Here is a 24585-nt window from a genome sequence, read left to right on the forward strand (position 1 = left end):
AATGATCACGTAGGTTAAGGTGGGGATGTGTTTTGGATATGTTGCTTTTATTTATTGTTGTCCACTATGTGGTGGTTCAGTCTACATTCACTGAATAGCACATCTCTGCTTGGTGGGAGTTTGGGGAAATTCCTCATTTTCTTTGCTGTCACTGGCAGTTTTCTGTTCCTCCTTTGTGGCTGAAATGGGTGCCAAGTGATTGATCACTTCCTGCAGAATATCCTTGCTTTCACTTGGAGGAAGATTGCTGAAATAATACTGAGGTACCAGCTCTGCAAATCTGGGGAGGAAATCACACAAAACATTATTAATTTTTAATTGATTTTTGAAATACTTGAATAATTATTTCCAGGCGTATCTAAAAAAAATCTACAAAGCTGATATTTCAACCCAAAACTCTGCAAGAATCCAAGATTCTCTGCAAGATCTAGTAGGAGTTTGTGCTTTTAGTAGCCTGGCACTGAAAATTCTCAGCCTGCACTTGAGCTGCAATGCAGTTCCCACTGCTGCAGGTTGCATGAAATAGGAATTGCCCTGCTTTGGAGCAGAGTGGCTCAATAACCAGTTTTATGAAAAAAGCTCTCCTATAAACATGGGAAGTAGAAAAGATGGGAGAGTGAAATGTATATTCTTTGTGTAAAGAGATTTTTGCAGAAGAAAGATTCTGGTCTCTCCCTGAATCCATAAACAGGCCATGATTCAGCTCTGTGGGTACAGAAAATATGTTAGAAAAGGATTTGCTGGAAAATAGGTTTTCAGGGAACAAAGACCTTCCCAGCTGGATTCATGTGTGAGTGCACTGCTCTGTTAACTCTGATTTTTTTTTCTATATATTTTACCTTGTAAGAAACTTTTGCAGCTCATAATGTGGGCTTTTTCATTGATTACAGTTACAGTGGCAACTACTGAGAATAGAGAGGGCCTGAGATCACAGATCTTTCACTTTTATTTTTTTTTATCCTCCCAAAGTGACGGTTTTGTGGATTTAGGAGTGGAGGAGCAGTTGTATCACAGTTCACTTACAGATGGGGAGAGATCTCAGAGACAACTCGGATGGAATTGCCCTCTGAGATGCTGAACTCGTGGAATAAAACCCACTCTGGAATCCTCCTGGTGCTGTAATAGGATGAGAAGGGATGGAGCTGGGCCACTTGTTTGTGTGTTAACATTAAGTAGTTCCCTGAGCCATCCACATCACGAGCAACCTAAAAAAAAAAAACAATGTGGAGAGTTACCCATCATTTAATTGCACAGTGCCTTTTAGATTTAAACCAGAGATTAAACTTCCCTTCTGATACTTTCAACTGGAACCTCTTCCCAAGTTTGTGTGGGAAAGCTTGGGACTGGATACCATGAAATGAGGCTTAAAGAAAATGTTGATCTGTGTATTTGAAAGGAAGCTGCAACAAATAAATACAAAGCTCTTGAGTTTGGCTTTGAAGGGTCTGTGAAAACATACAAACATGTATTCTTCAGCACTTACACTTTTCACAGACTTTAAACACAATGTGTCAGGCTATGAAATGTGCCGGTGGGAGAGCTCGTTTTTGTGTTGAGATGCAGCACGGGGATGTGAAGGAAAGCCTGGGGACTCAAGTGGGAATAAATCAATCTAGTTTACATTTACAATTACAGTTAGAGTGCCTTCCTGAAATGAGGCAAGCTGTCTGTTATGCACATCTAAATATATCCAAGTCATTTCTCTATTTCCAGGCAATTTTCGCCTTCAAAAAGGAGATAATTCCTGAGAGAATATTGCAATTTCAAGAGGTTTTTTGAGGTGTAAGAGTTCTTTGAGTGAAAGGCATATCGGCAGTTTTTTTATTGCTATGGAGACTGTGAACTCCATGCAGTGAGAGATGAACCCCAGAGAAAAGCCTGAAAGGGGAGGAAGTGTTTGATACACTGGGAAAAAAAATGGCTTTTATGGTAATCAACAGATTTCACTAATGAACCTAAGCTTTCTGAAAGCATTCTACATAATTTAACAGTGCAGGAAGATGAAACCACAGTGTTTTTCCTTACATGCATGAAGTAACCAGATAAAAGAGCTTTCTTAATGCTGAGCAGGTTCGCTTCTGATCCAAAGTCTGGTTCTGAGGTGGGAAGTTCAATGCGCTTCATAATCTCCACCAGCTCGGCTCTGATCATCTCTGCCATGCTCAGAGCTGAGCAGCTCAGGAAATAATCACGGCACCATTTCTCACTGCTGAAGTCTGTGGGGGAAAAAAACCAATGTTTTGGCTTAAAGCAGAATCTTACTGATGCGTGCAATCCACAGAGTGCTGCTGTGTGGAATAAGCGCTCTTGCACTGCTGCAGATGATGGCCAAAATGCTGGTAATGAGCCATACAGACAGCTTAGGCTCAGCTCACAAAGTGAGTGGGCAATACTTGATATCCTCACTTAGTTTGATAGAATCCCAGCTATTTCTTCCTGAATCTAATCACTTCTTTGCTCTGTTATGAGTAAAGCTTCCCATAGAATGAGTAGCAATTCTGTTTTTCAGGCCTTGTGGATTTAGGCCAGGATATGGAGTTGAAATCACACCTGTGGTGCTGGTGCTGAGCCTGCACGCTGATAAAGGACTGGTTCTCCTGGAGCTCCCTTCAGCATTCCACATGACTGAGCAGGAGACAATCCTATTTCCCCGTCTCAAGTTTTTACTCAGTGCGTGCAAATTTATCCCTCTGCTCTCTGAGCACTGGACTCGGGCTAAATGAACTGGAGCAGGATGCCTGAGCAGGGGAAAATGCAGTGAAGAGCTTCTGTTGCTCTGCAACCTCCTGGCTTTTATTTGTGCTCCTGCAAATGTGGACTTTACTACTTTCTATTTGTCCCTTAAATTCTCCTTTCGGTTCACAGCTATCAAAACCCCACCAGAATTGTTGGGCTGTTGGGGGAATTGAGGCCCTCCTCAACAGCTTTTATTCATCCTAAACTTGGATTTTGTGCTTCTACAGGAGGAGCCATCGTTCTGGTTTTGCACAGTGTCACTTCAAAGGACAGTTGGAATCGTGGTTATGGATCCCTGTTGGGTAAGAGATGCTGTCCTAGGACATTTTTAATTAATAAGTAAATTAATATTCATCAGCAATAGCTACTCCCATAGGTTTCTCCCCGCATATCAGCCATTCTAGAAAGAATCACCAGATTTTTGGGTTTGTTTTTTTTTCCCAAACTGGTCCCAGAGCCCTTGATTTTGGCTCGGGCACACTTGCCTGGGTGTGTGGGGTTGGCAGTGGCTGCCTTGAAGGCGTTGAAGACGTTGATGAGGGTGAAGTGATCTCCTGCAGGGTGGGAGAAGCGGCGCCAGCGGCTCCGAGCGATCTCCTCTGTGCCAGGAGGGGCGTGCAGGAAGCAGCTGGGAGCTGAGGAAAAAAACCAGCCAGTGGTGAAAACACAGAGGTGCATGCACAAAACCCCACTGGTATTTTTGGGTTTTTCCTTCCTCGGTTGCATTTAACCCCCAGTATTGGATCGGTGCTGAAGAACTGAACCTGCTGCATTCACTAAAGGTTTATTTTTGTGGGTGTCCTTCCAGTCTTGTTTTGTGGCAATCAGAGAAACAGAAACTCCCACAGACACTGAAGGGTTTGATCTACAGCCTTGGAAGAAGCTTGGATTGATGTGAAAATACAATACACAGATATGGAGCAGAAAAACCAGAAACTCATATTTCTATAGCTGTAAGTAAGAAGATGCCTTCAGCAAGTGAGAAACTGCACGGGTAAGATGTTGAAGGGTTTATAATGTAAGGGTGGGGTTGTATGGAACAAGCTGAGAGTTCAGAAGTTACAACAGAAGCAGATGTGTGCCTGTGAGTTAGAACCCATTGGACAAAAGTATCCTCAGTGCAGCAGAAGTGAGTAAAGGTGATGGGTTAGAAAAGCAAAATAAACCCTGTGGCAACTGTCCATTGGGTTAGAAAGTTCTGTATTGCCTTGTAACAAAGAACTTGTGACTGCTCTTGAGCTGTGGCCGAATGCTCGCTCCTCTAAAATCTCAGGGCCTCTGAGACTGATGTTTATCTGAGCAATGAATCGTTCTTAGCCTGAAAATAGTCCCACCCCTTCATTTCTAGTGGCAACAATGATATTGTTTAGTTAATGTGTGTTGCAAACACAAAAAAGCTGCTTTCTCCCAGGCTGATGCCAAAAAAAGCTTCCTAATGTTACAACCTAATTCAGCTAGAATCCAACAAATGGTTTCTTTGTTATAAAAAGACATCTTTTGATTTAATGCCTTAATTTGCCTCTCTATGTTGAAATTTCTGCTTTCCAGTGCATTTTACTTTTGTGTTTTTTGAGATGATTGAGCTTTTCTAAAATTAAATTGTGCCTATGCTCAAACATTTACATTTGTTATATGTACTTTATAAAAACTATCACAAGTTAAAAATCAACCCACTTTAGGCATAAAAAGTTGTCCTACAAGGAGAACAACTCATGCAGCTTGATATCTTGTCGTTCATGTGTTTTCTGCCCAAGACTCCAAGGTTATGTCAGTTTTATAAAACATTTGAAGCACAGAGACAAGATCACAAAGTAATTCTTTGTAGGTAAACAGTTCAATGTTGTTTTATAATTAGAACTTCCCCTATTTTGCTGCACCTATCTGTCACAAATGTAGATTAATATAAGAAAGTTTCATTTTGGTTTCTGACAAAAGGGAGGAAGCCAATGGGCAGCTGAAGCCTGGAAATGGAATTCTCCGTGGGAATTCTTTACTTAGCTGTCATTGTATCCTTACAGTTAAGGCTTGAACAGCCAGATATATTCATTTACTTGAAATAAGCAGGATGAGGATAACAAAAATTTGCTTTTGGGGATAGATTTGGAAGGAGTCTGGATTGGGCAGGTGGCACAAGGCCTGCAGTGAGAGCTGATCCAGGAGTACCTGTGACCATGGCTGCAATGGTGAGCATCTCATCCACACACTCAAATTCACACGAAGCCAGCAGTGACTTGGACAGCTGAGGATCCAGGGGGAATTCTGACATAATAATCCCAAATTCAGAGAGGTTTCCATCGTTATCCAGCGCTGCCAGATAATCCAGATCTTCCAAAGCCTGCATCAGGCTTTCAGGAGCTAAGGAAAAGGGAAGAGAATTCCAGTTCTTGAGAATGGCTACACAGGAATGAATGTCTGAATTCTCATTATAATATTTCAGCTGTGGGAAAATGATACTTTTATTTGACAGTGATTAAAAACAAAAAGTAATGGATGAAGGGAAGGCTGAGAAAATTCTGGAGGAAGAAAATAAGAGGTAACAACCATAGAGCTGCAAATCACTTTGTTGATGCTTTTAATGTCAGAACAATTTTTGTCAAAAGCCCAGACACAATCCTCAATACCCCTAGACTCTGTCAAAACTGCTTCCATTACTGGAAGTTTACAGGTGGGTTCTTAATGTTCATTCTTTTTTAAGAGGGGTGGTCATGTTTGAAGGATGCTGAGATACAGAACAGGTCTAGGAAAGATATTTTTTAACCAGAGGAGATATTCTGATATTTATAGAAGTTATCACTGTTATTCTTGCAGGTATTTGGAGTTCTCTTGGTTGCCTTTTTAATTATTATACTTATTTTACGTGGGTTCTCACAATACCAGAAGAAAAGTGGGAATGTAGTAAAAGAAAATGTCTCCCTAGCAACTGGCTGTACTTTTCTCACTCCACAAAATTCAGTGTTCAGTTTTCCCTTAGTGCGGGTTATAATTTCCTACAACCTCCAGAGGCAGAAGTGAGAACAGTGAGGCAGCAAAAATAATGAGGGAATGTAAGAAAATGTCCTGAGAGGTCAGGATTCAGCAAGTCAACACTTAAAATTAGGACTTGAGCAGGCCTGTAGGAAATCTGATGGTGATAGAAGGAGGTCAAACAAGCACAGAAGAGCTTTATGTGGTCGAGAGTGGGAACCTCAAGTTGAAGTTGTCAGGCCTACACTCCGAAAAATTGTGGCCAGAACATGAAAAACATGGTGGAAATTTGGGAACTCCTGAAGTGTGAAGGTTCTTTCAGGTTCTTTCCTCCCAGCTCTTTTCCAAGGTAGATTTCTATTCCACGTTATATTGAGTGGTCAATATCTTTCATGGGTAGCAGTTCATCCACATTCACAACTGCTCTCCAAGCACTGCAGCAACTTTCTCCTTACTGCAGCCTAAGGATTTGGTTGATATTTTCTCAGTTTTATGGATAACAAGTTGAATTTGAAGCTGGTGGCAGAAATTCCACTGCAGCAGGACTTGGCCTCATCCCCAGCCCTGGGAAGCTGCACTGGCCATTTGTCAGCTGCTCTCAGTCTGTACATTAATGGGGAAAAATCCCTAAATAAAATAACCAGACCACAAGCACAGCTGCCCACACAGGCAGGGGGTGGATTTGTACTTGGATCTTCATTAGTAGATGACTAGAAATAATTTCTTGCACTCATTAAGATTGGGAATGTGTATGGCATCACCAAGACTAAAAGCAAATCAAGGCCGTAATTAGCTGCTAGGTCACATTTAGCCACACTTTTCCCACACATTCTGCAAGAAAATCTTGAGATCAGATTTTGACTTCATTGGCAGGGAACTGTTTATTACCATCTCCCTGGAATTAACTACTTATAGTCAAGGAAAAAGTAAAATGGGAAGCAAACAAGCACCTGTTGTTTTAACCTCATGCTATTATGTCTGAAGGGGGAAAATAGTTTATTAATTCCCCTTACACGAGCTCTTCCAGAACTTCTCCAGCATCTCAATCTGCTGATGTGACTTTGGTTAAGTTTAAAACACCCAGTTTTCAGACAAAGTCTCTCAGGAACCTGCAAATTCCTTTTCAAACTGTGGACCTGCTTCATTTCAGTCTCAGAGTTCTTCCCTCTGCCTGCACAATTCGATCTAGAGAGGACATTAATTATAAGAAATGTGGGGTTTAGTGGGATAAATGATGAGGCCTTGCAAAAGCTGAAGTATCTGAGAAGAAAATACTTAGGCGTTTTAAAGAAATGAGAAGTAGCAGCTGATGATGTATAGGAGTCAGTGACAGGAAATAAAAATCAGTGATTGAAAGTCAGGGATAGTAAGAGGGTCACTCAGATGTGTAGTAATTACTAGCAGATCATGGAAAGCTATTTTCCAGAATTCAACAAAATAGTTTGTGCTGGAGCTCACAAAAACATGGTTATATGGCAGTCAGTTTCAACCCCCTGATAGCATCAGTAATTTGCATTTTTATGCCCTAGAGTTAGTTGTCTTGAGATTTATAAGCACAAATTACTTCCCTGTCTTGCTATGAGTGTTCTGGGAAAAAAAAAAAAGAAAAAAAAAAAGATTCCTGGAGTTTTATTGCTCTAGAAAGGACAAGACTGTAAAGGTGGATTAGAGCAGGTGAAGGAACAGTAAAAAAGCAAAAATAAAAAAATGGAGTGGGGCTTTTTAGGGCTTCTTGCCAGCACCAGCCACTGCTGCCTTGAGGTGTGAACCACAAGGATTTGTGGCTCCACTGCTGCTTTCACAGCAGCAACATTCAAAAAACCTCTCAAGATGTGTCCTGTGCTTTCAACAAGAAACTGTCACATCCCTGGACTTTTAAAAGGTATTTCCTAGTCTGGTATTTTCTTTCCCTGCTCTGTGTTCTTTGGCTGCTCAAGACTGGGTTGCTCTGGACTCATTTCAGGAAATCTGACCAGTTTTATGTAAATACAGATCATGCTTTTGATCCTTCTTAGGCTTAGTAAAGCAAATATATAACCTAATGTTATTGTTTGCACTGGAATCGTTTATCTGAGAGTTTCAAGCTACTTAAAATTGTATTCTTGGTTTCATATTTCTGTAAGTTTGATGTGAACAGAGACAATTCTGCCTCTAAAGGCAGCTACACCTGTAGTCTTCAGCAGCACATCCCATATGGCTGAAATGCAAATGCTCAGGCTGTGAGCAAATAAATTCAAAAGTGTAATTTTTGTTGTATTAGGAGGCAAGTGATTTAGAGATCTGGTCAAAGTTCTGTAATAAGTGGATATTAGAAATGGGAATGAAACTTAACTTTTGTGATTTTTAATAGTCCATTTAACTGCTCTCTTGTTCTTCTCTGGAGATCCACAGCTCCTGTGTTCTGGTCTCCTACTCTGCAAATGCTGAGTATGTAAAATACTTTTTTTGATAGATCTTTTCCTTCCAGAGGAATAACTTAAAAAGTTAGAGCTGCCGTGGATGTCAGGTGAAGGGATGTTATCTTTAAGGAGCTGATGCTCTGCCTGGCTCACCACAGGTTTTGCAGGTTCTGATGGGCTGGACAGCAGAAAGAACTGCCAAAGTAATTCCTGCAGGGAGAGCAGTCCTGGGGAAGGGTGTTTGCTGTTCCTGGTTTCTAACACCGCTCCCTGGACAGCAAACTGAAAAGATGGAGGAGTCTATGCCAGTTTTTCCTCGAATTATGCAAAGATTTTTCTTCTGCAAGCACAAGTTCTCTGTGCAGGTTTCCTCCTGATCCTCTTTTTCCCCTTGTACCTTCTGAGACGGGATTTTTTATGTGTCTGTTTTCTCTGAAGCCACCAGTTCTATAACTATTATTTTGAAATGATAGTTGATCATTAAAAATTACCTCCCCAAACTCATACTTTGCAGTATTTTCATTCCCCTTCATGGTGCTTCATGACTCCTCCAGTCTGGCTGGTGATGGACCCTGTCCCCACCAGGGACAGCCAGAACAGGGCCTGACAGAACATACTGAATAATGTCTGCAAACATCAACTAATTGATGAAATCCAGAATTTAATACATCAAAGAATTAACAAGTAAATTTACGATAATAAATCTGCCCTGAATTGATCTCTGTTGAGCAGAGCTTAAGTGGTGCATTGAGTTTCTGTCTTTGACAGTCTCCAGTGAAAATATGCCAACAATTTATTTCTCTGAAACAATTTGAAATTATATAAATTTATACAACTCTTGTTATTCTGGATTTTCTAGAAATATATTCTCCAGGGGGTTGTGAAAGCATAGCTCTCAAATGTCATGGTCATGACCATTGACATACCTTTAAGATGAAAATTGTTTGAGGAAATTCTGAATGAATATAGAATCTGCAAATGCTTTCCCCTTGATCCCGCAGGGAAATTTTACATGGCTTCATCTTTCTAATGATTCACTTAGTTTAAATAAGGATTTTCCAGTGATTTACAAAAGTACTCAACCTTGCTGCAATCTATGGGACTGGAATTCTTTTGTCCCATTATAAACCCCAGCAAAGGTCTATCTGATTTACTGATCAAAATGTAAACACATCTCTGTGCTCGGGGCACAGGAATCCCTCTAATGCACTTTGGAGCTGCAGTGCCAGGTTCATTTTCCTCTGGCTCATGGATTCCAGAAAGGGGAACGAGCTCTGCTGCATTTGCTGCTCTCGATTATGGCATGAATTAAATGCAGCAGCTGTAAGCCTGACATGTTTGTTGCTTTCATAATGCAGTAATGAGTCAGACCTAATCCAGGCTTTTATTTCTCCCCAAAGAGCAGTAGAAAAAAAAATTCCCTTGTGCACATTGTTGCTGAGCAGAAATAAAATGCTTTACTGATGTATTTTTTATCTCTTATCTGCTGCATGTTCTCCATGTGCAGGAAACAGATTGAGAAGTACTTCTTGCTATGAATTTCAGTGTCCTTCTGATTTGTTTGTTCACCAGTTCATGCCCATGTCTTACTCTGTCATCTCAGTGAAAACTTGACTTTTTTTAGGAGAAATTCACCTAAAACCCCTAAAGCCTCTCTCTGTTTCAACTGCAAAGACAAGGTGAGAATGTTTGTTGGACAGAAACAGTGCAGAGGGAAGCCTGTGGCACACAGGGGATGCTGCAATGGTTTTACACCTTTTACTCCAAGGGAACTGAGCTCCAAGGAGGTGAAGAGCCATGGAACAGCCAAACCCATGGCAGGGCCTTGGAACTGGGTGATCTTTAAGGTCCTTCCAGCCCAAACCATTGTTGGGATTGTGTGCTTGAAAGCCTGATATATTTTGAGTTCTGTGCGCTGGTCCAACACTAGAACTGACTCCCCTGACAAATTTCTCCCTTGGGTGCTCCAGTTTCTTTCAGAGAATTTCACAGCAGGCACTTCAGACTCTGTGCTGTAACTGTGGGAGCTTTGCACTCCTCTCTGGAGGATTCTGTAGGGATCAGACCAAGTGCTGGTAGGAAAAAAGTTCACTGCCTGCTCCGAAGTGGAAAGAAAGTCGGGGTGTGATGTGTCCTGGTTAAAGGAAGAGCTGTGCTGGATCATCAAAGCTGCGTCTCAAATGTTTAATTGTGTAAGGCGGGAAGCAGACAAGGGAATCGTGCAGACTTTCTCCTCTCCTTTCAGAGCACCCCTGCAGTGTTTGTGGGGTTTTTAATTTGTTCAGCCAGTTTGTGCACTGTACTTAGTGGACAATAGTTTAGTAATTCCTAAAACTGTTCAGTACCTGCACCTGACACTTTTGATCTAGTCAGCAAAAGCTTTGTCCTATTTGATGTCCATCCAAGTAAAGCCAATTCTTTCACTCATCAAATACCTGTACAATTTTTTACACATCAGGACAATGCTTTCTTCAGCTGCATTATCCAAAAATACAGCCAAAACTTGGAATTCCTGCATCTGTGAAACCCTTATGTGCCTCTAGCATTTCATTCTCTCTGAATGCTGTCCCCATTGTGCCTTTAAATCCAAAAATGCTAAATGCTTTTCCCTCATATAATTTTACTAATTCCTTCTACAGTTCAAGACCAACTTTCTTCATATCCAGGAAAAACATGAATATGCTTTACCTTTTTTTTTTTTTTTTGTTAAGTAGTAAAATACATTTTAAATTTGAGTGGGAGCAAACTGTGTTCCATAAGCATTTTCCATGCAGATTTCATGGGTTCAGCACAGGAAATAACACCCACAAGGCCAAAATACTCCAATTCTCATTGGTTTTGAATCAATTGCCATCAGACTGGCCATGTTTTCTCCTATTTCTTTTAGGCTTGTTTCTGATAAACAGACACACAAGGGAAAAGTAGAATAAATTCTTCTTTAGAATTCCACTTAACTGTCTATTGCAACATCCAGCAGTGAGAATTAACAATTTATTACTGATTAATTACAGTGACCAACACGCAGAAGAGATCATTCCAATTTTGTGTATGTGCACGAGGAAAGGCAGGATAATATTTTTCCTGTTTGCACTGGAAAATTATGAATGAAATCAGCAATCCCCAAACCAATGAAATCAGGGCTAATTCCCTCACTTTAAAGGCTTTCAAAGCAACAGCAGAACCTGCAGTGGCACTTGGGGTTTGTGATAAGCCAGAACAGAGGAAAATATCCTTCTATAGAAAAAACCCTAAATTATGAAGTCAGGGGGGAAAAAAAAGGCAACTTCCTCCACTCTCTTCCCTCAAAATTCAGAGTTTTCCCTGCCTAGTATCGAAAGTGTATTTGGGTTTATTTTATAAGGAATATTCTCCTTGAGGAACAGCCCGTTGTAAATTTGAGGTGGGAGATGCTGGAGGGCAAGGAGGAAGCTCGTTTCCTCCACACTCGTACCCCAGGTAACAACAGTGGTTTATTTGGGTTGTAAACTTTTGATTAAAGGGATATATTTCGTTGGATATCTGTACAATACCTTGTACAACAGGGCACAAATTTTCTTTGTGGGTTACAGGAAAATAATAGGTAACCTAGATGAGGAGATACTTGGAATATTGATTTTTTTTTTTAGCATTCCAATTCCATTCAGATATTTTATGGTCTTTTTTCTAAGTGCTATTGAGCTGAGAATGGCTGTAGCAGGCAAGTGGGGAAAGCAGGGTGATATTATTACAAAGTCTTAAATAAGAAACAATCCTATGAGCAACAGGGCAAAATTAACCTGGAAAGAACTTCTAAAATAATGATAAAAATATGAGAAATTGGTGCGTCCCCTTACCTGGGCTGCTGATGAAGTCACAGTGTGCAAAGCCTGCTATGTCCATCCTCTTCAGGAACAGGACCAAGCTGGTGAGGTTGGATTCCTGAACTTTAGCTGCAATTTCTGGCTTCATTTCCTTGCATGTAAATTCTTCAGGATACAAGCAGAAGATTTTCCCTGGAAGAGAATTCAGGAAAATTACCTTTTTTAAAATGCTTCCTCCTCACTTTGCCACGTTGATTGCATTAATTAATTTGAGCTAATGGATTTAAATTTTGAGCTAATATTTCTACCTGATGGAGACATGCCCAGAATTTGTTTATGCACCTCTGCTTGACTTTGGCTGATAGGCTGGGTTAGAACAGAGTCTGCTCTGATTCTAGGATTGTACACCTTTAAATGAAAGAGATACCAAGCATCAGACAAGTACACAAGGGCTGCAAAAATATGAATGCTCTGTACTGAATTTCTCTCTAGGTCATTTAACAGAAAGGGTAGTAACAGTTTTCATTTCTTTTTTGTTTCAGCAGCTTGGGAAGGAGAGCACTCAGCACCCTGACAAACTGACAGATGTTTTGCAGTCACTCGAAGTGTGCTCTGAGATAAATGTCTTTTTTTTTCCCCTGAAGAAATGGACCTTACTAAAGCAGAAAATGGTATCATCAAGAAAAAACATCAGAAAATATTATTTATTTCTTGCAGTGACAGAATCCCAACATTTTCTGATAGCATTTTGCTCCCTAACTCCAGATTTTTGTCTTACAGGAGACGAGGGCTGCATTAGGGATCTATGATGCCGTGTTTTACATTTTCCTTAATTGTGCTATTGTGCTTTATTTGGATTCAGCTGAGGAGCTGATTCACTCCCTGCTGTGGCCACAAGCCTGTAGTGTCCAGCAAGACATAAAACTGCCTGGAAAAGGCAACTCTCTACTCCTGCCAACTGAGTCAACTCTATCTGCTTTAAGCAGGGTTTTCATAAAAAAAAAAAAATAAAATATCCTTCAGTGCAGGGCACAGATTTCTTTTCCTGCTGGTGAATTGCTGATTTATCCCAGCTGTAAGGCTCAGGTGGGATTTTGCTCTGCACTGAATTTTTCCTGTTCCCTCTGTGCTCAGCTGACTTTGACTGAATGGGAATTTGAACTGGTGAGGGAGGAATATCACAGGACTAAACAAAATAATTGAATTAGAGGTGAAAATTGCATCACTGATAGAGGTGATTTGATAGATATCAGGACTCTTGGATCTGTTTTGTTCCCATTGATTTGTATTTTAAATTCACAAAATTTGTAATTTGTTGAATTGTGCTTTGGGCTTCAGGTGACCATGGCAGTGAAATCCATTTCTGCCATCCAAGAAAACTGCAGTTGTAGGAATAAGTTTAAGGAATAAGCATGGTCTAATTGAAAGCTGCTTTTGGGCTCTTCTTCCTTGCACACAAAACTGTAACTTTTTTAAACTTGCCTTGAGACTGAGTTAGTTCTTAATTCCCAGTTAAAAAGCTTTTAAAATGACAGGTTTTTTGCAATGCAAATGAAAAGTACTGGTTGGTAGTTCACAAGTTTTTCCCTGAAATACTTGCAAGGTCAATCAGGATTAATGATCCCTGCTCCAAAATTTTAGGCACACTTAACTCCAATTTTGGTTATTCTACCTTGTACTATAGAAAGGAAATATATCACATCGTTTCATTTGCCTGTCACTGGAATTTTTATTTTAACCAGGACAGTTACAAAACCTGTAGTAGTGCAGCTCTCAAGTTCATGTTCCTACACAGTTACTCATCCCTTAGGACATCAGTTGTGTAGAAATAAAACAAATGAGAATTTTTTATTTTTTTTTTTTTTTTTGCAGCTGCACTAATCCTTGCCAGGGTGAAAAACAAGAAATGAGGGCAAACTTAGAACAAACTGGAAAAGGTTAAGTATTAATTAGATAAATTAATTTATTTAATTGATTTATCTAATTATTTCTCATGCTATTAGATAAATTGCAGCATTTGGATGGGAGCACATGTCCAGAAGGAGCACAAGCAGCTTGAAAAAATAGAGATTCTGTGTGAGCAATTACTAAGTCATTAAATAAGGGATGAGAATAATCTCCTAAACCAGGAGATCTGCCAATAGGTGCCTAAGAAGTGATTTTATTTTGCATTATGTATAAAATACTGAAGAGAGATTCATGACTGATAGGCCAGAACTCAGGTGAGATGTATTTTGCAAACAATCTGTCATGGGTTTGGTGCCCAAATGAGTGGCAGTTTCAACTGGAAGCATTCATCTGGCTTTAGAAACTTCAAAAATCCAATTTCTGATTGAATTTGGGGAGCAATTGTGATTTCTTGCTTGGTTTTCACACGAGATGTCCATGAAAATTATTTAAATTCTGTTAATTTGCATGTTAAAAATATCATAAAACCTGTGCTGTGAAAGAAGAGAAAACCACGTGATCCTCTAGGCACTATTTGCATTTATCTGAGCTGCACAATTCCCTTTCCCCTGCCCTGAAAAAACCCTTTTGCAGAGTTTATTTTGGACAAAGTGCTTCTGGCTCCCTTCACTGACCTTTCGTGTCTCCAGACCAACATCAATGACAAAAGTCACATTTTTAGTCCAGATCAAAGGTTCTCCAGAGCTGGTGGTGAGTAGAACTTTCCTCCTGTATTTTTTGCAGCATTTTTGCCTGTTTTGAATTAGTTTGGGAGTAAGGTCTTGTTTTGTGGGGTACAAAGGGATGGGGATGAGTTCTCCAAGGTCAGGGTTTAGATTGGGTTGTTCCTGTCTGATCATCTGATAAGCTTTTTCAATTTCCTGTAATCAAGAGAAATACGTTTTTTCCTCATGAAATTGTTATATTCTTAGTCCAATTGCAACATATAAAATGATCAAAATATGCAGAAACCTCTCTACTTTCCCTTTATTATTATATTTGAGAAGATGTAAGTATTGTAAAGGTTTGAATTTTTTTCCCCCAATGATTAATAAACTCTATAAATGTTTAATAAAGTCAATAAAGTGTTGCTAACTTGGATTGATGGAACATCACCTTTAAAATAGTTCACAGATCCAGAGACTGGATATGAATTGTAAAAGCTTTTTGTTGTTGTTTTAGTGTTTTGTTGTTGGGAGGGTTAATAAGAAACCATTTATGTTCTGCACGATTTTTGGAAAGGCATACAAAAATAATTCATGGGCTTGCTCAGTCTGAAAGGGATTTTTTTTTAAAGCATTTTTATTAGCAAAGGTTTTGCAAAATTGAAAAGCCAGACTGAGTTTCTCTTTGAGAGTGACACCACATTTCCAGTAGTTATAGGTTGAAAGTGCTCCATAAAAATTGTTATAAAGATACAAGAGTGACATCTAATAGCAAGGCTGGCAGCAGGGCAGCTCATAAATCCTGATGTTCTTGGTTAATTCATATTTTTGTTTAGTTTAAAAGACAGCTGAGTGCTTGAGAACAGTGAACCATTACCACTGTGAAACTTTAAATCACACTTAAACAAGAATTCATGGGATGTTCTGGTTCATAATGAGTGTTCTGCTCATTGTGAGAGAGAAAAATGAGTGATCTCTTCTTGGCAAGAAAGAAATTCCTACTCTAGTTTTGTGGGGAATTTACCTGTCAAAAAAAAAAACCAACCTTTTAAGCAGAAATAAAACTTTCTTCCCAACCTTTTGAAATGGAAAGAGCATGTGTTTCCTCTCTGACATTATCTATTGTAAATAGGGGGGCTAACACAGAAAATTCATTACTTTATCATTTGTAAAATTGGTGTCTATAAGGTTTAAAACTGATTATTAACATTATTAAAAGTGTTTCATATCCATCCCCCTTTTAACAGTGAAAAGCAGCAAACACTGCCTGGGTAGTTTGTGGTAAATTATCTGTGCTTGTGAAAAGTCATTATTTCCTGGTGAGTTCGTTGTTCTAAAGCAGATTTAATGACACACAGTGGAAGATTTGGGATCACTATCAGGAAAATAATAATAATAATAATCCCAAATATTGAAATATTTGATGGTCCGATTGCTTTGAACGCTTCAAAGGACCTGCTGGTGCAGTGAATTTAGGGAATCACTGCTGTCTACAGAGATTCAAAGGTGTCACAAAGCCTGTGCAGATTCCTGGATTTTCTGTCACACCTCTGGAGTGACATTTTCCTCCTGCTGCTGTGCACACAAATGGTTGGGAAGAAGAATCCAAATGGAAAAATCTCCGTGGGAGGTTTAAGGTAAAAACAGCCCTGTGCTGTAGGACACTGATGGAGGCTGGACCTGTGTCCCTGTGTCCATTCCCACACAACAAGGATAACACAAACTGTGCCGTGCCCAGTGCCAGGATAGGTTATTCCATCCCTGCCCTTGTGGCCTGTGCCCATGTGTGCTGCTTTTACAGTTTTTTGCATCACACAAAAGGATGGTGGCCTTTCATTAAAACCTACAGAAAAAATATGTATTTTCTACACAATATTGATGTGTTATATGGATATTTTATGTGTATAAACCACAGTGTTATGTATGCCATGACTTCTTTGAAGGAAAACCCTGAAATTATAGAGCCTGGTGGCACGTCAGCTGCTGACAGCACGGTATTTACAGGTCAGATAAAAAATCACATTTCCTGATTCAAATCAGAAAGAGAACAGGTTTGATTCTTAGAGAGGCTACCTAGGACAGAGGCTGGACAGAGTTAAAGGAATAAAGCAGGGATTTGTTAAAAGCTCTCACAGGACACACCTTGGACAGCAGAAGAGCCTGGCTGAGGCCACACCCAAGATGGACAAGGAGTCACGAGTTCTCACACTTTTATAAGTTTTGGTCCTTTTCCATATTGGGGTTAATGTTGAAATGTTGCTTTCAGAATATCTGACTGGAATGGACAGCCAGGAGTTTAATCAAAGTTTCTTTGTGCAGTATTTTTGCTAAAATATAGGAGACTATATTGATTGTATTTTTAATGTAGATGGACCCAAGATGGACAGCGTGTCATGAGTTTTCACACTTTTATCACTTTTGGTCCATTTCCATATTGGGATTCATTGTCCAATTCCAGCTCCAGGTTATGCAGTCCCATCCTCCCAGATTCCAGATTACTCTCCCCAGTTTGCTGTTGTTTGCACTTTTTGGGCCTGGAAAAGGATTATTTTGTCTGACTGAGCTGTGAGGAGAACTTGCTAACACTTTATATGAAGTTCAGAGTCACGCACAATGCAGTACAGAATGTGGAAAACACGAAAGCTAAAACTTAAGGCGTCAGTTCAACAACTTACTTGCTCAGATGCCAGGAAGATGACAATGTCCCCCCTCTCCCTGGTGTGGTGGATCTCCAGGAGCAGCCTGAGGGCAGGCAGGAAGGGGTCCCTGTGGGTGCTGCAGGAGAACACGGCCGGGGCGCGGCGCCTGCCCCGCACGCGCAGCACGGGGACGCTGCCACAGAACCCCTGCAGGGTGCTGCACATGTGGGGGGCAGTCAGGATCACCAGCCTCAGCTCTGCTCTGGCTGCCAAGACGTCCTTCAGAAGGCCAAGCAGGGCATCTGTGGCCACAGTCCTTTCGTGCACATCGTCCAAGACGATGACACCGTAGCAGTTCAGGAGGGGTGTGGACATCATTTCCCTCTGGAGCATCTCATCTGTGCAGTACCTGCAACACAGACACACAGAACTCTACCAGGTTCCTTGGTCTATTATTGTAAGAAATTAATTCAGTGTCTTGGGGGCAGCTTGGTTCTTTCTGTTCCAACATGAAAGTTTTGACAAGAACAGGGAGTATTTTTAGTCTCAGTTACATGTTTAAATCCTTCCTTTAGCAGCTACAAACCTGATGTGATTCAATGACACTCAGAGACACGGTGGTAGAAAGGATGCTCCAGGCAAAAGCAGAAATCCTCCTGCCCTGAAATCAGCTGTTCATCTTCCATCACACGCCATAAACAATTCCTGAGCTAGGAATGAATCCTTTTGGATTAGGAAAAGAAGGTGCACTTGAGGCAGAGCCAGAACCAAGATGAGTAATTAATTTATACCATAAGGCCCTCCTCACTTCTATCCCTGCTGCTGACAGGTTTTTTAAAGGATATTATTTTTGTTGTGTTGCTTGGCAGGACTTGGAATTCTAGAAGCGGGTTTTGATGTGTGAGAGGAAGGGATTCATCTCCCTCTCAACAGGAGCAGCTGCAGGAAGTTCTGCTGCAGGATGAGGTTTAAGGAGTTCTCCACAGACAGAGAAAGGACAGGCAAGAGGAAGAGAAGTGGAAACTGATTTTCAGAAGTGGTGAGTATCCTCTTCTCCACTGGAAACCGGTGGCTGAGAAAAAAGCTTGTGGTCTAGATATGAGACTTTGTGCCTCCCATGTTAAGGAACCAGAGAAAATAACCCTCATAACTTTCTGGGAGGCTCAAAGGCTGAATCCCTGTGTTCCTGCTGTCACCTGCCTGTACTTGCTACATTAAGTGCATTTCTAATCTCCCAAAAATCCCCCTGAATGCTATTTTCCTCTTGGTGCTGAATATACCCTCTTCTAGCCATGTTTTTTTGATTGCTTTTGAATTTTGACTTTACTTTGGGAGAAATGATCCCCTGTTCTCTTCTGGTATTGAACATTCCTGTACTGGAAAACAGTAAAAAAAACCAAACAAAAAAACCCAAACAAACAAACAAAAAAAACCCCCCAAAAAACCCCAACAACAACAACAACAACAACAAAAAAAAAAAAAACGTAGAGGAGAAGAAAAAGAGGTTACTGAGGTGCTTAATGAAGTTTTGCATGGACAGTAGCCTTGCTCATGTAAATCTCTGCTATGATTTACCCCAGAATGCCTCCTTCAAACCTTTTAGTACTTATTGATTAATCACAAAATCTCTGTAGAAGAGAGGAGAGAGCTCATTGCCGTCTACAACTTCCATGTGAGGGGAGGAGCGGGGCAGGCTCTGATCTATGCTCATTGATGGCCAGGACTGAGGGAATGGCTGGAGCTGTGCCAGGGAGGTTTAGGTTGGATTTAGGGAAAGGCTCTTCCCCCAGAGGTGCTGGGCACTGCCTATCATTATTGGACACGAAATGAGTATGCAGAAGCTTGGTAATTTAAAAGAAAAAAAAGAGAGTTTTATTTGAACATCTGGTATTTATAGAATTCCAAAGGTGACCGTGGATTGGAGGATGGATTTACCACCTCTCCAACCACACTGGTCAAACCACCAGTCCATCAATTCTCTCCTCCCACAAAGAAGAATGCAAAACAATCATTATTTACATGAACAGTGCATGAGAACTCCAGTAGAAATATGTAAACATTATCAGAAGACTAAAGAAGTTTTATGAAAACTTTAAAACTTTCAAAAAAACTATAAAAGAAAACTTAACACTTTTAAAAATCAAGGCAACACTGCCCAGGCTCCCCAGGGCGTGGGCATGGCCCTGAGGCTGCCAGAGCTCCAGGAGTTTGGGCAACACTCCCAGGGATGCCCAGGCTGGGATTGTTGGGGTGTCTGTGCAGGGCCAGGGGTTGGACTCGATGATCCCTGTGGGTCCCTTCCAACTCAGTGCACCCAGTGTTGCCCTGATTTTTAAAAGTGTTAAGTTTTCTTTTATAGTTCTTTCGAAAGTTTTAAAGTTCTCATAAAAGTTCTTTAGCTTTCTGATAATGTTTACATATTTGAGAGTCAGAGTTCCCACACAGTTTCATGTATAAATAGAATAGTTTACATATTTCTCTGTGGGTGAAGAGAAATGATTGATTGATCTTTAGACCAGTGTTGCTGGAGAGGTGGTAATTCCATCCTCCAATCCACGGTCACCTTTAGAATTCTATAAATACCAGATGTTTAAATAAAACTGAGTCTTTTTCTCTTTTGAACTTACCAAGCTTCTGTGTACTCATTTCGTGTCCAACAGTGACACACCCAGTGAATTTAAAATATTCTACAACTTTCCAAAGCGAGATCTGCAGTGCTGCCAGCTACCACACCTTGTCTCGAAGGCCTCCAAAGGCACCAACCTCAGTGTCACTATAGGACACGAGAAAGAACGATACTAGCTGTTGTTATTTTTTACGGAAAAAGACTAATTTATTTTTTTTTTATTCTAGCATTTATAATTTTTTAAAGGTGACAGTGGATTGGAGGGTGAAAGTGTCACTTTTCTAACGACACTGGACAAACTACCAGTTTATCAAATTTCTCTGCCTCTATGAAGGCATGTAAAACAATACGTTATTTACAGAACATGTGCGAGAAAGTTTGCTAACAGAATGTAAACTCAGAAGGCTTTAGAAAATCTTAAAAAAGTCAGGGCGACACCTCAGGATGGTCTCAGCTGTGCAGCAGCTCTCGAAGGGGACGGAGTAGCCAACCTCATGTCCCACGCTGACGTCCATCTGGTCGGCCACACGCAGGGCCAGAGCCACGGCGGCCTGGCGCAGCACCTGCGTGCACACCACGGCCCTGCGGGGCCGCAGGGCCACGCAGTGCTCTGCACACCACTGAGGAACCTGTGAAACGCGGGCGAAAAGTTAAAACCTTGCAATTGCAATAAAGATTTGTAGGGGACGGTATGTTTGTTACAGCGCTGGATTCATGTGAGGGATCGTTCCCCTTCAGAGGATATGTGTGCCCCTGAGAACTCCCGATCTTTTTTTATTGCTCTTACCAATTTACATATGCATAGAATTTTACGATAGGTTCATGTATATTCATTCTGCTGATTTTGCATTATATTTACAGTTAGTTACATTTGTACCCAGTTTTTGTTAGAAAGTACAGAAGGAACTCCTGTGTCACTCTACGCTGTCTGTTTCAAGGTCCGAGGAGTCTTTTTTGTATCATATTTCTTTAGCTTGGAAATTTGCCTTTTTTTTTTTTTTTATCTGGGGTAGTTTTGCTAGTGCTGCAGTTACTAGACTAAATAGCATATTTTACTTATATTAGCAAGCTCAAAGTGGCACATTTTACTTAAATCTAAATGGATTTCTACCCTGTTAAATTTTCACTCTGTTTTACCTGCAGGGACAGCAGAGCACCGCGGCTGAGGGCTGGGCGTGCTCGGCAGGCTCAGCTCCTTTGGAAACCTGCTAGTCAAACCTGTGAGCTGAGCAAATCAATGCTGTCAAAAGTGCTCAAGGAATTTAATTTTTTCCCCATTGTTTTTCGTAAAGAGGAATGGCTGAGGGAGCTGGGGGTGCTCAGCCTGGAGAAGAGGAGACTCAGGGGTGACCTCAGCACTCTCCACAGCTCCTGAAAGGTGGCTGTGCTCAGCTGGGGCTGGGCTCTGTCTCCAGGAACTGACAGAACCAGAGGACACAGCCTCGAGCTGCACCAAGGGAAATACAGGCTGGATATCAGGAAAAGGTTTTTCACAGAAAGAGTGATCAAGTTCTGGAGTGGCTGCCCGGGGAGGTGGTGGAGTCACCATCCCTGGGTGTGTTTAACAAAGCCTGGATGTGGCACTGGGTGCCAGGGTTGAGTTGAGGTGTTGGGGCTGGGTTGGACTCAGTGGTTTTAAAGGTCTCTTCCAGCCTGGTGATTCTGTGAATTCTGTGAATTCTGTGAATTCTGTGAATTCTGTGAAAGAGCCTAGTAAAGGAAACTAAAATGAATATACTGCAAAGCCAATGATAACATTTTCTGATCCTTTATATTGAGATAATGGATTTAAAGACTAATATGTATTTTCTGGACTTAAATAGATGTTTATTTTAAAAAGGGTGAGGTGTACAAACTGTGGGGTTTGTGTTTGATTTGATTATAATGGGAACTACTGTAATTTTTTATTTGTCTAATTTCCCATAGGCTTATTCCTGTTAGGAGCTCATTCCAGGGCAGGAATTCTGAACAACTGGAATGTTCTCAGCAGCGTGGAACAGCAAAACTGAGCTGAGCCCTCGCTGCTCGCCAGGGCCTGCACCATGCACAGGAATTATCCATGTCAGCACTTGGAAACTCCTAAATTCTCACCATGGATTAGAAGGTTTGTCTGGGAATTGCTCAGCTGGACTCAGGTTGGTTGGAATTTGCTGCAGAAGAGGCCTCTGGGGAGGAGGTGACAGCAGGGTCACTGCAAGTGCTGATGGATCCAACAAAATCAGTGCAGTTGTGTTCAGGGCTGGCTCAGCAGCAAAGCTGCCCCTGCTGGGTCATATCCATGGAAGACATATCCCAGGATTTCAAACTGACAAATGCCACAGCCAGTATCTGTAATTTCAGATTAATTACTCTGCAAATGTGTAACTGAAACTGAACTGCTCCAGGAACTCACACAGCAGCTCCTTCATTTGTATGTTTACTAACGTCAACACTGGAAAATATCCATGTGTTGTTGCTATGAGAAATTAAAATTGCATTATAAATATTATTTTAATGGATGTTATCAGGTTTCAAATCCTTCATTTAATCAACATCTAAACCAAGGTGCCTCAGCCACATATAATTTATTTCTGTATAGTTATATGCATTTCTAGAAATATTAAAAAACTGACCAGCAGTGTGCTACATCTTATTAAAGGTTCCATAAAATTTCCCTTGGTAAAGGACAATTTAAAAGCTAACATTTCTTAGCAAGTTGTTTATTATTAGGCAAGTTTTTTGTCTGTAAACTACAGGCAATAACAAGGGGTAAAAACTTGGCACTCCAAAAATTATTTGGGCGTGAATCATTTTTATGGGAACATAGGAATTTTCAGGCAGAGGTGTGATGTCTCTGGTTTAAAATGTGATCTCTAGAAGTGTCCAGCACTGAAGTCTGTAGGATATATGAGATGCCATGCAACTGTAATTATCCTGCAGCTCTACCTGCGAGAAATTTTCCTCCTGATCCCAGTCATAAACAAGAGTATTTTGGCTGATAGCACTTACTTGAAAATTCTTTTCTACTCACTGTGACAACAGGCCTGGGTTGTTATATATTGTTAAAGCAGAATTTCATAATCCTGACTGGTACTTGTGTACTTACACTCAGCTGAGATCTTGGCTTCAGTGGTTTCTTTCAACATGAGTTTTGTAAAGTAATTTTGTGCTTTTGGAGAAAACATTTGCTCCTGGCTGAAGAGGGGGAAAGACCATTAATTCTCCCTGAGAATCAGCCCTGCTGATTTCAATCCTTCATTCCCTGGGAATGTTTTGTCACTTTATCTTATGACAAATACCCTGTATTTCTTTCCTGATACAGCATTAACCAGAACCAAACCACAAAGTAACTGCAAATTTTTTTGGGTGCTTGAAGAAAGTTATTAAAATATTTAATATATTTTAAATCTGTATTTGACTGCATTAATCTTTATTCACCTTCTGTATTTCACTTTCCCTTTCTGGCCTTAATACTTGGATTACAATAGTTATAGTGACTCTGAAATTCATACCTCATTAAATGTTCTAAAGATACATAAAAAGCCTCAACCAAGACTGTTGTACTGACCTGGGAGCTCTTGCCAGTCTTAGCATCTCCTGACACAATCACAATTTGATTATGGAGCAAAGTTTCCATGAAAGTACATTTTTCTTTCCATATTGGAAGCTCTTCTCTCTCTTTCATCAGCCTGTAATAACGGGAGGAGTAAGGCAAGCCATCAAAAGGATTAAGCTCTAAATCTTCTCCACAGACAAGTATTTCCTCTTCATCCCCATCGCTGCCGTCGAGTAATTCTGAAAAGCAGTGGCTTTCTGGAGGAAAGGTTAAAAACTCCATTTTTCTTCTGTATATTATTCCCAGCAAAAGCACATTAGTGATGGAAGGAGTCCTTTGTGTGCTGATTGATCATTTTGGCCCCCTAAACCTGAGCAAATCCATTTTTCCTCGCTCCAGGATTAGTATTTCACAGCTCTTGGGTTTAAAGGTCCAGGCTCGGTGTCCAGCTGCCTTTGTGGTCTGCTTGTCTCGCTCTGGGTGGTTTAACAACCCCAGTGAGCCTGGAGAAAATATATTTAAAAAAAAAATAATCACCCAAAATCTTCCAAATGGCAGCGATGAAACCAAAAGGAGAAGCTGAGCAGATTTTGCAGCTCAGCGTTGAGTCCAGCCCGCGGGTCCCAGTGTTTGCTCCTGCCCAGGCTGGGGAATAATTGGGCAGAGCAGCTGAGCCTGACCTTTGTGGCTGCAGTGGGAGGCTCTGGAGCTGTGGCTGTGATTGCAGGGCTGGCATGTGGGAGCTAATCCCAGCACAAAGGCTGCACCCCTGGGTGCTGCAGCAACGGGCAGGGCTCTGCCTCTGTGCTCTGTGCAGGGCTCCAGTGAGTCACAGTGGCAAAAACTCTTTCTATGCACTCTGTGGATGACCCCAGAGGTCTTGGGAGGCTTTAGCAGCTTTCGCTGCAGTTAAAATACACTTAATACATGAAAAAATCCCAGAGTGATGCTAGTTCCATTCCTTCAAGGGCACCAGAAGTGGCTTTGGAAGGAGGTGGAAGAAAAAAACGTTAGTGATGTAAAGTAACTCCAACTCGGAGGACTCAAAAGTAGCAAAATAGCTTCCTAATCTTGGCTGAGCTGTACTGTAAGACAAATACAAAATAACACTTTTTATTTCAGCTCCAGAGGGAAGTTATCACCAGGATGCTGATAATGGCCAGTTTTCATGCTCAGTTAGGTCGTTCTCCTGCATTTGGATTCCACTTTTCCTCTGACCTTCATGGATCCCTCTAATCCACGCTGTTTGTCTGATTTTTTGTTCCATCCCTTCC

At 40.9% G+C, this 24585-nt stretch overlaps 1 protein-coding gene across 1 annotated transcript; it reads right to left on the reverse strand.

Annotated features, from left to right (window-relative positions):
* Positions 1-54: 54 nt before the first annotated feature.
* DHX32 (DEAH-box helicase 32 (putative)) lies at positions 55-24178 on the reverse strand. Its single transcript, XM_068198326.1, has 11 exons — positions 23324-24178; positions 20215-20405; positions 17187-17559; positions 14482-14727; positions 12208-12307; positions 11933-12091; positions 4900-5091; positions 3216-3371; positions 2026-2216; positions 1024-1205; positions 55-280 (listed from the first exon to the last, which is right to left on the reverse strand). Exons 1-11 carry the CDS (start codon positions 23591-23593, stop codon positions 88-90), a joined length of 2253 nt encoding a protein of 750 aa, XP_068054427.1. The 5' UTR covers positions 23594-24178; the 3' UTR covers positions 55-87.
* Positions 24179-24585: the final 407 nt, after the last annotated feature.

Source organism: Anomalospiza imberbis, chromosome 8 (genome assembly GCF_031753505.1).
Source record: "Anomalospiza imberbis isolate Cuckoo-Finch-1a 21T00152 chromosome 8, ASM3175350v1, whole genome shotgun sequence".
NCBI classification, from domain to species: domain Eukaryota; kingdom Metazoa; phylum Chordata; class Aves; order Passeriformes; family Viduidae; genus Anomalospiza; species Anomalospiza imberbis.

What these genes read in the sequence shown, in the direction of transcription:
- DHX32 (XM_068198326.1), bottom strand. Translation starts at nt 23,593, where the DNA reads ATGGAGTTTTTAACCTTTCCTCCAGAAAGCCACTGCTTTTCAGAATTA. An exon ending in ACAGCTGAGACCATCCTGAG is followed by an intron (nt 17,560 to 20,214) that starts GTGTCGCCCTGA and finishes TCTGTGTTGCAG; the next exon opens with GTACTGCACAGATGAGATGC. An exon ending in TGACTTCATCAGCAGCCCAG is followed by an intron (nt 5,092 to 11,932) that starts GTAAGGGGACGC and finishes CCTTTTCCTTAG; the next exon opens with CTCCTGAAAGCCTGATGCAG.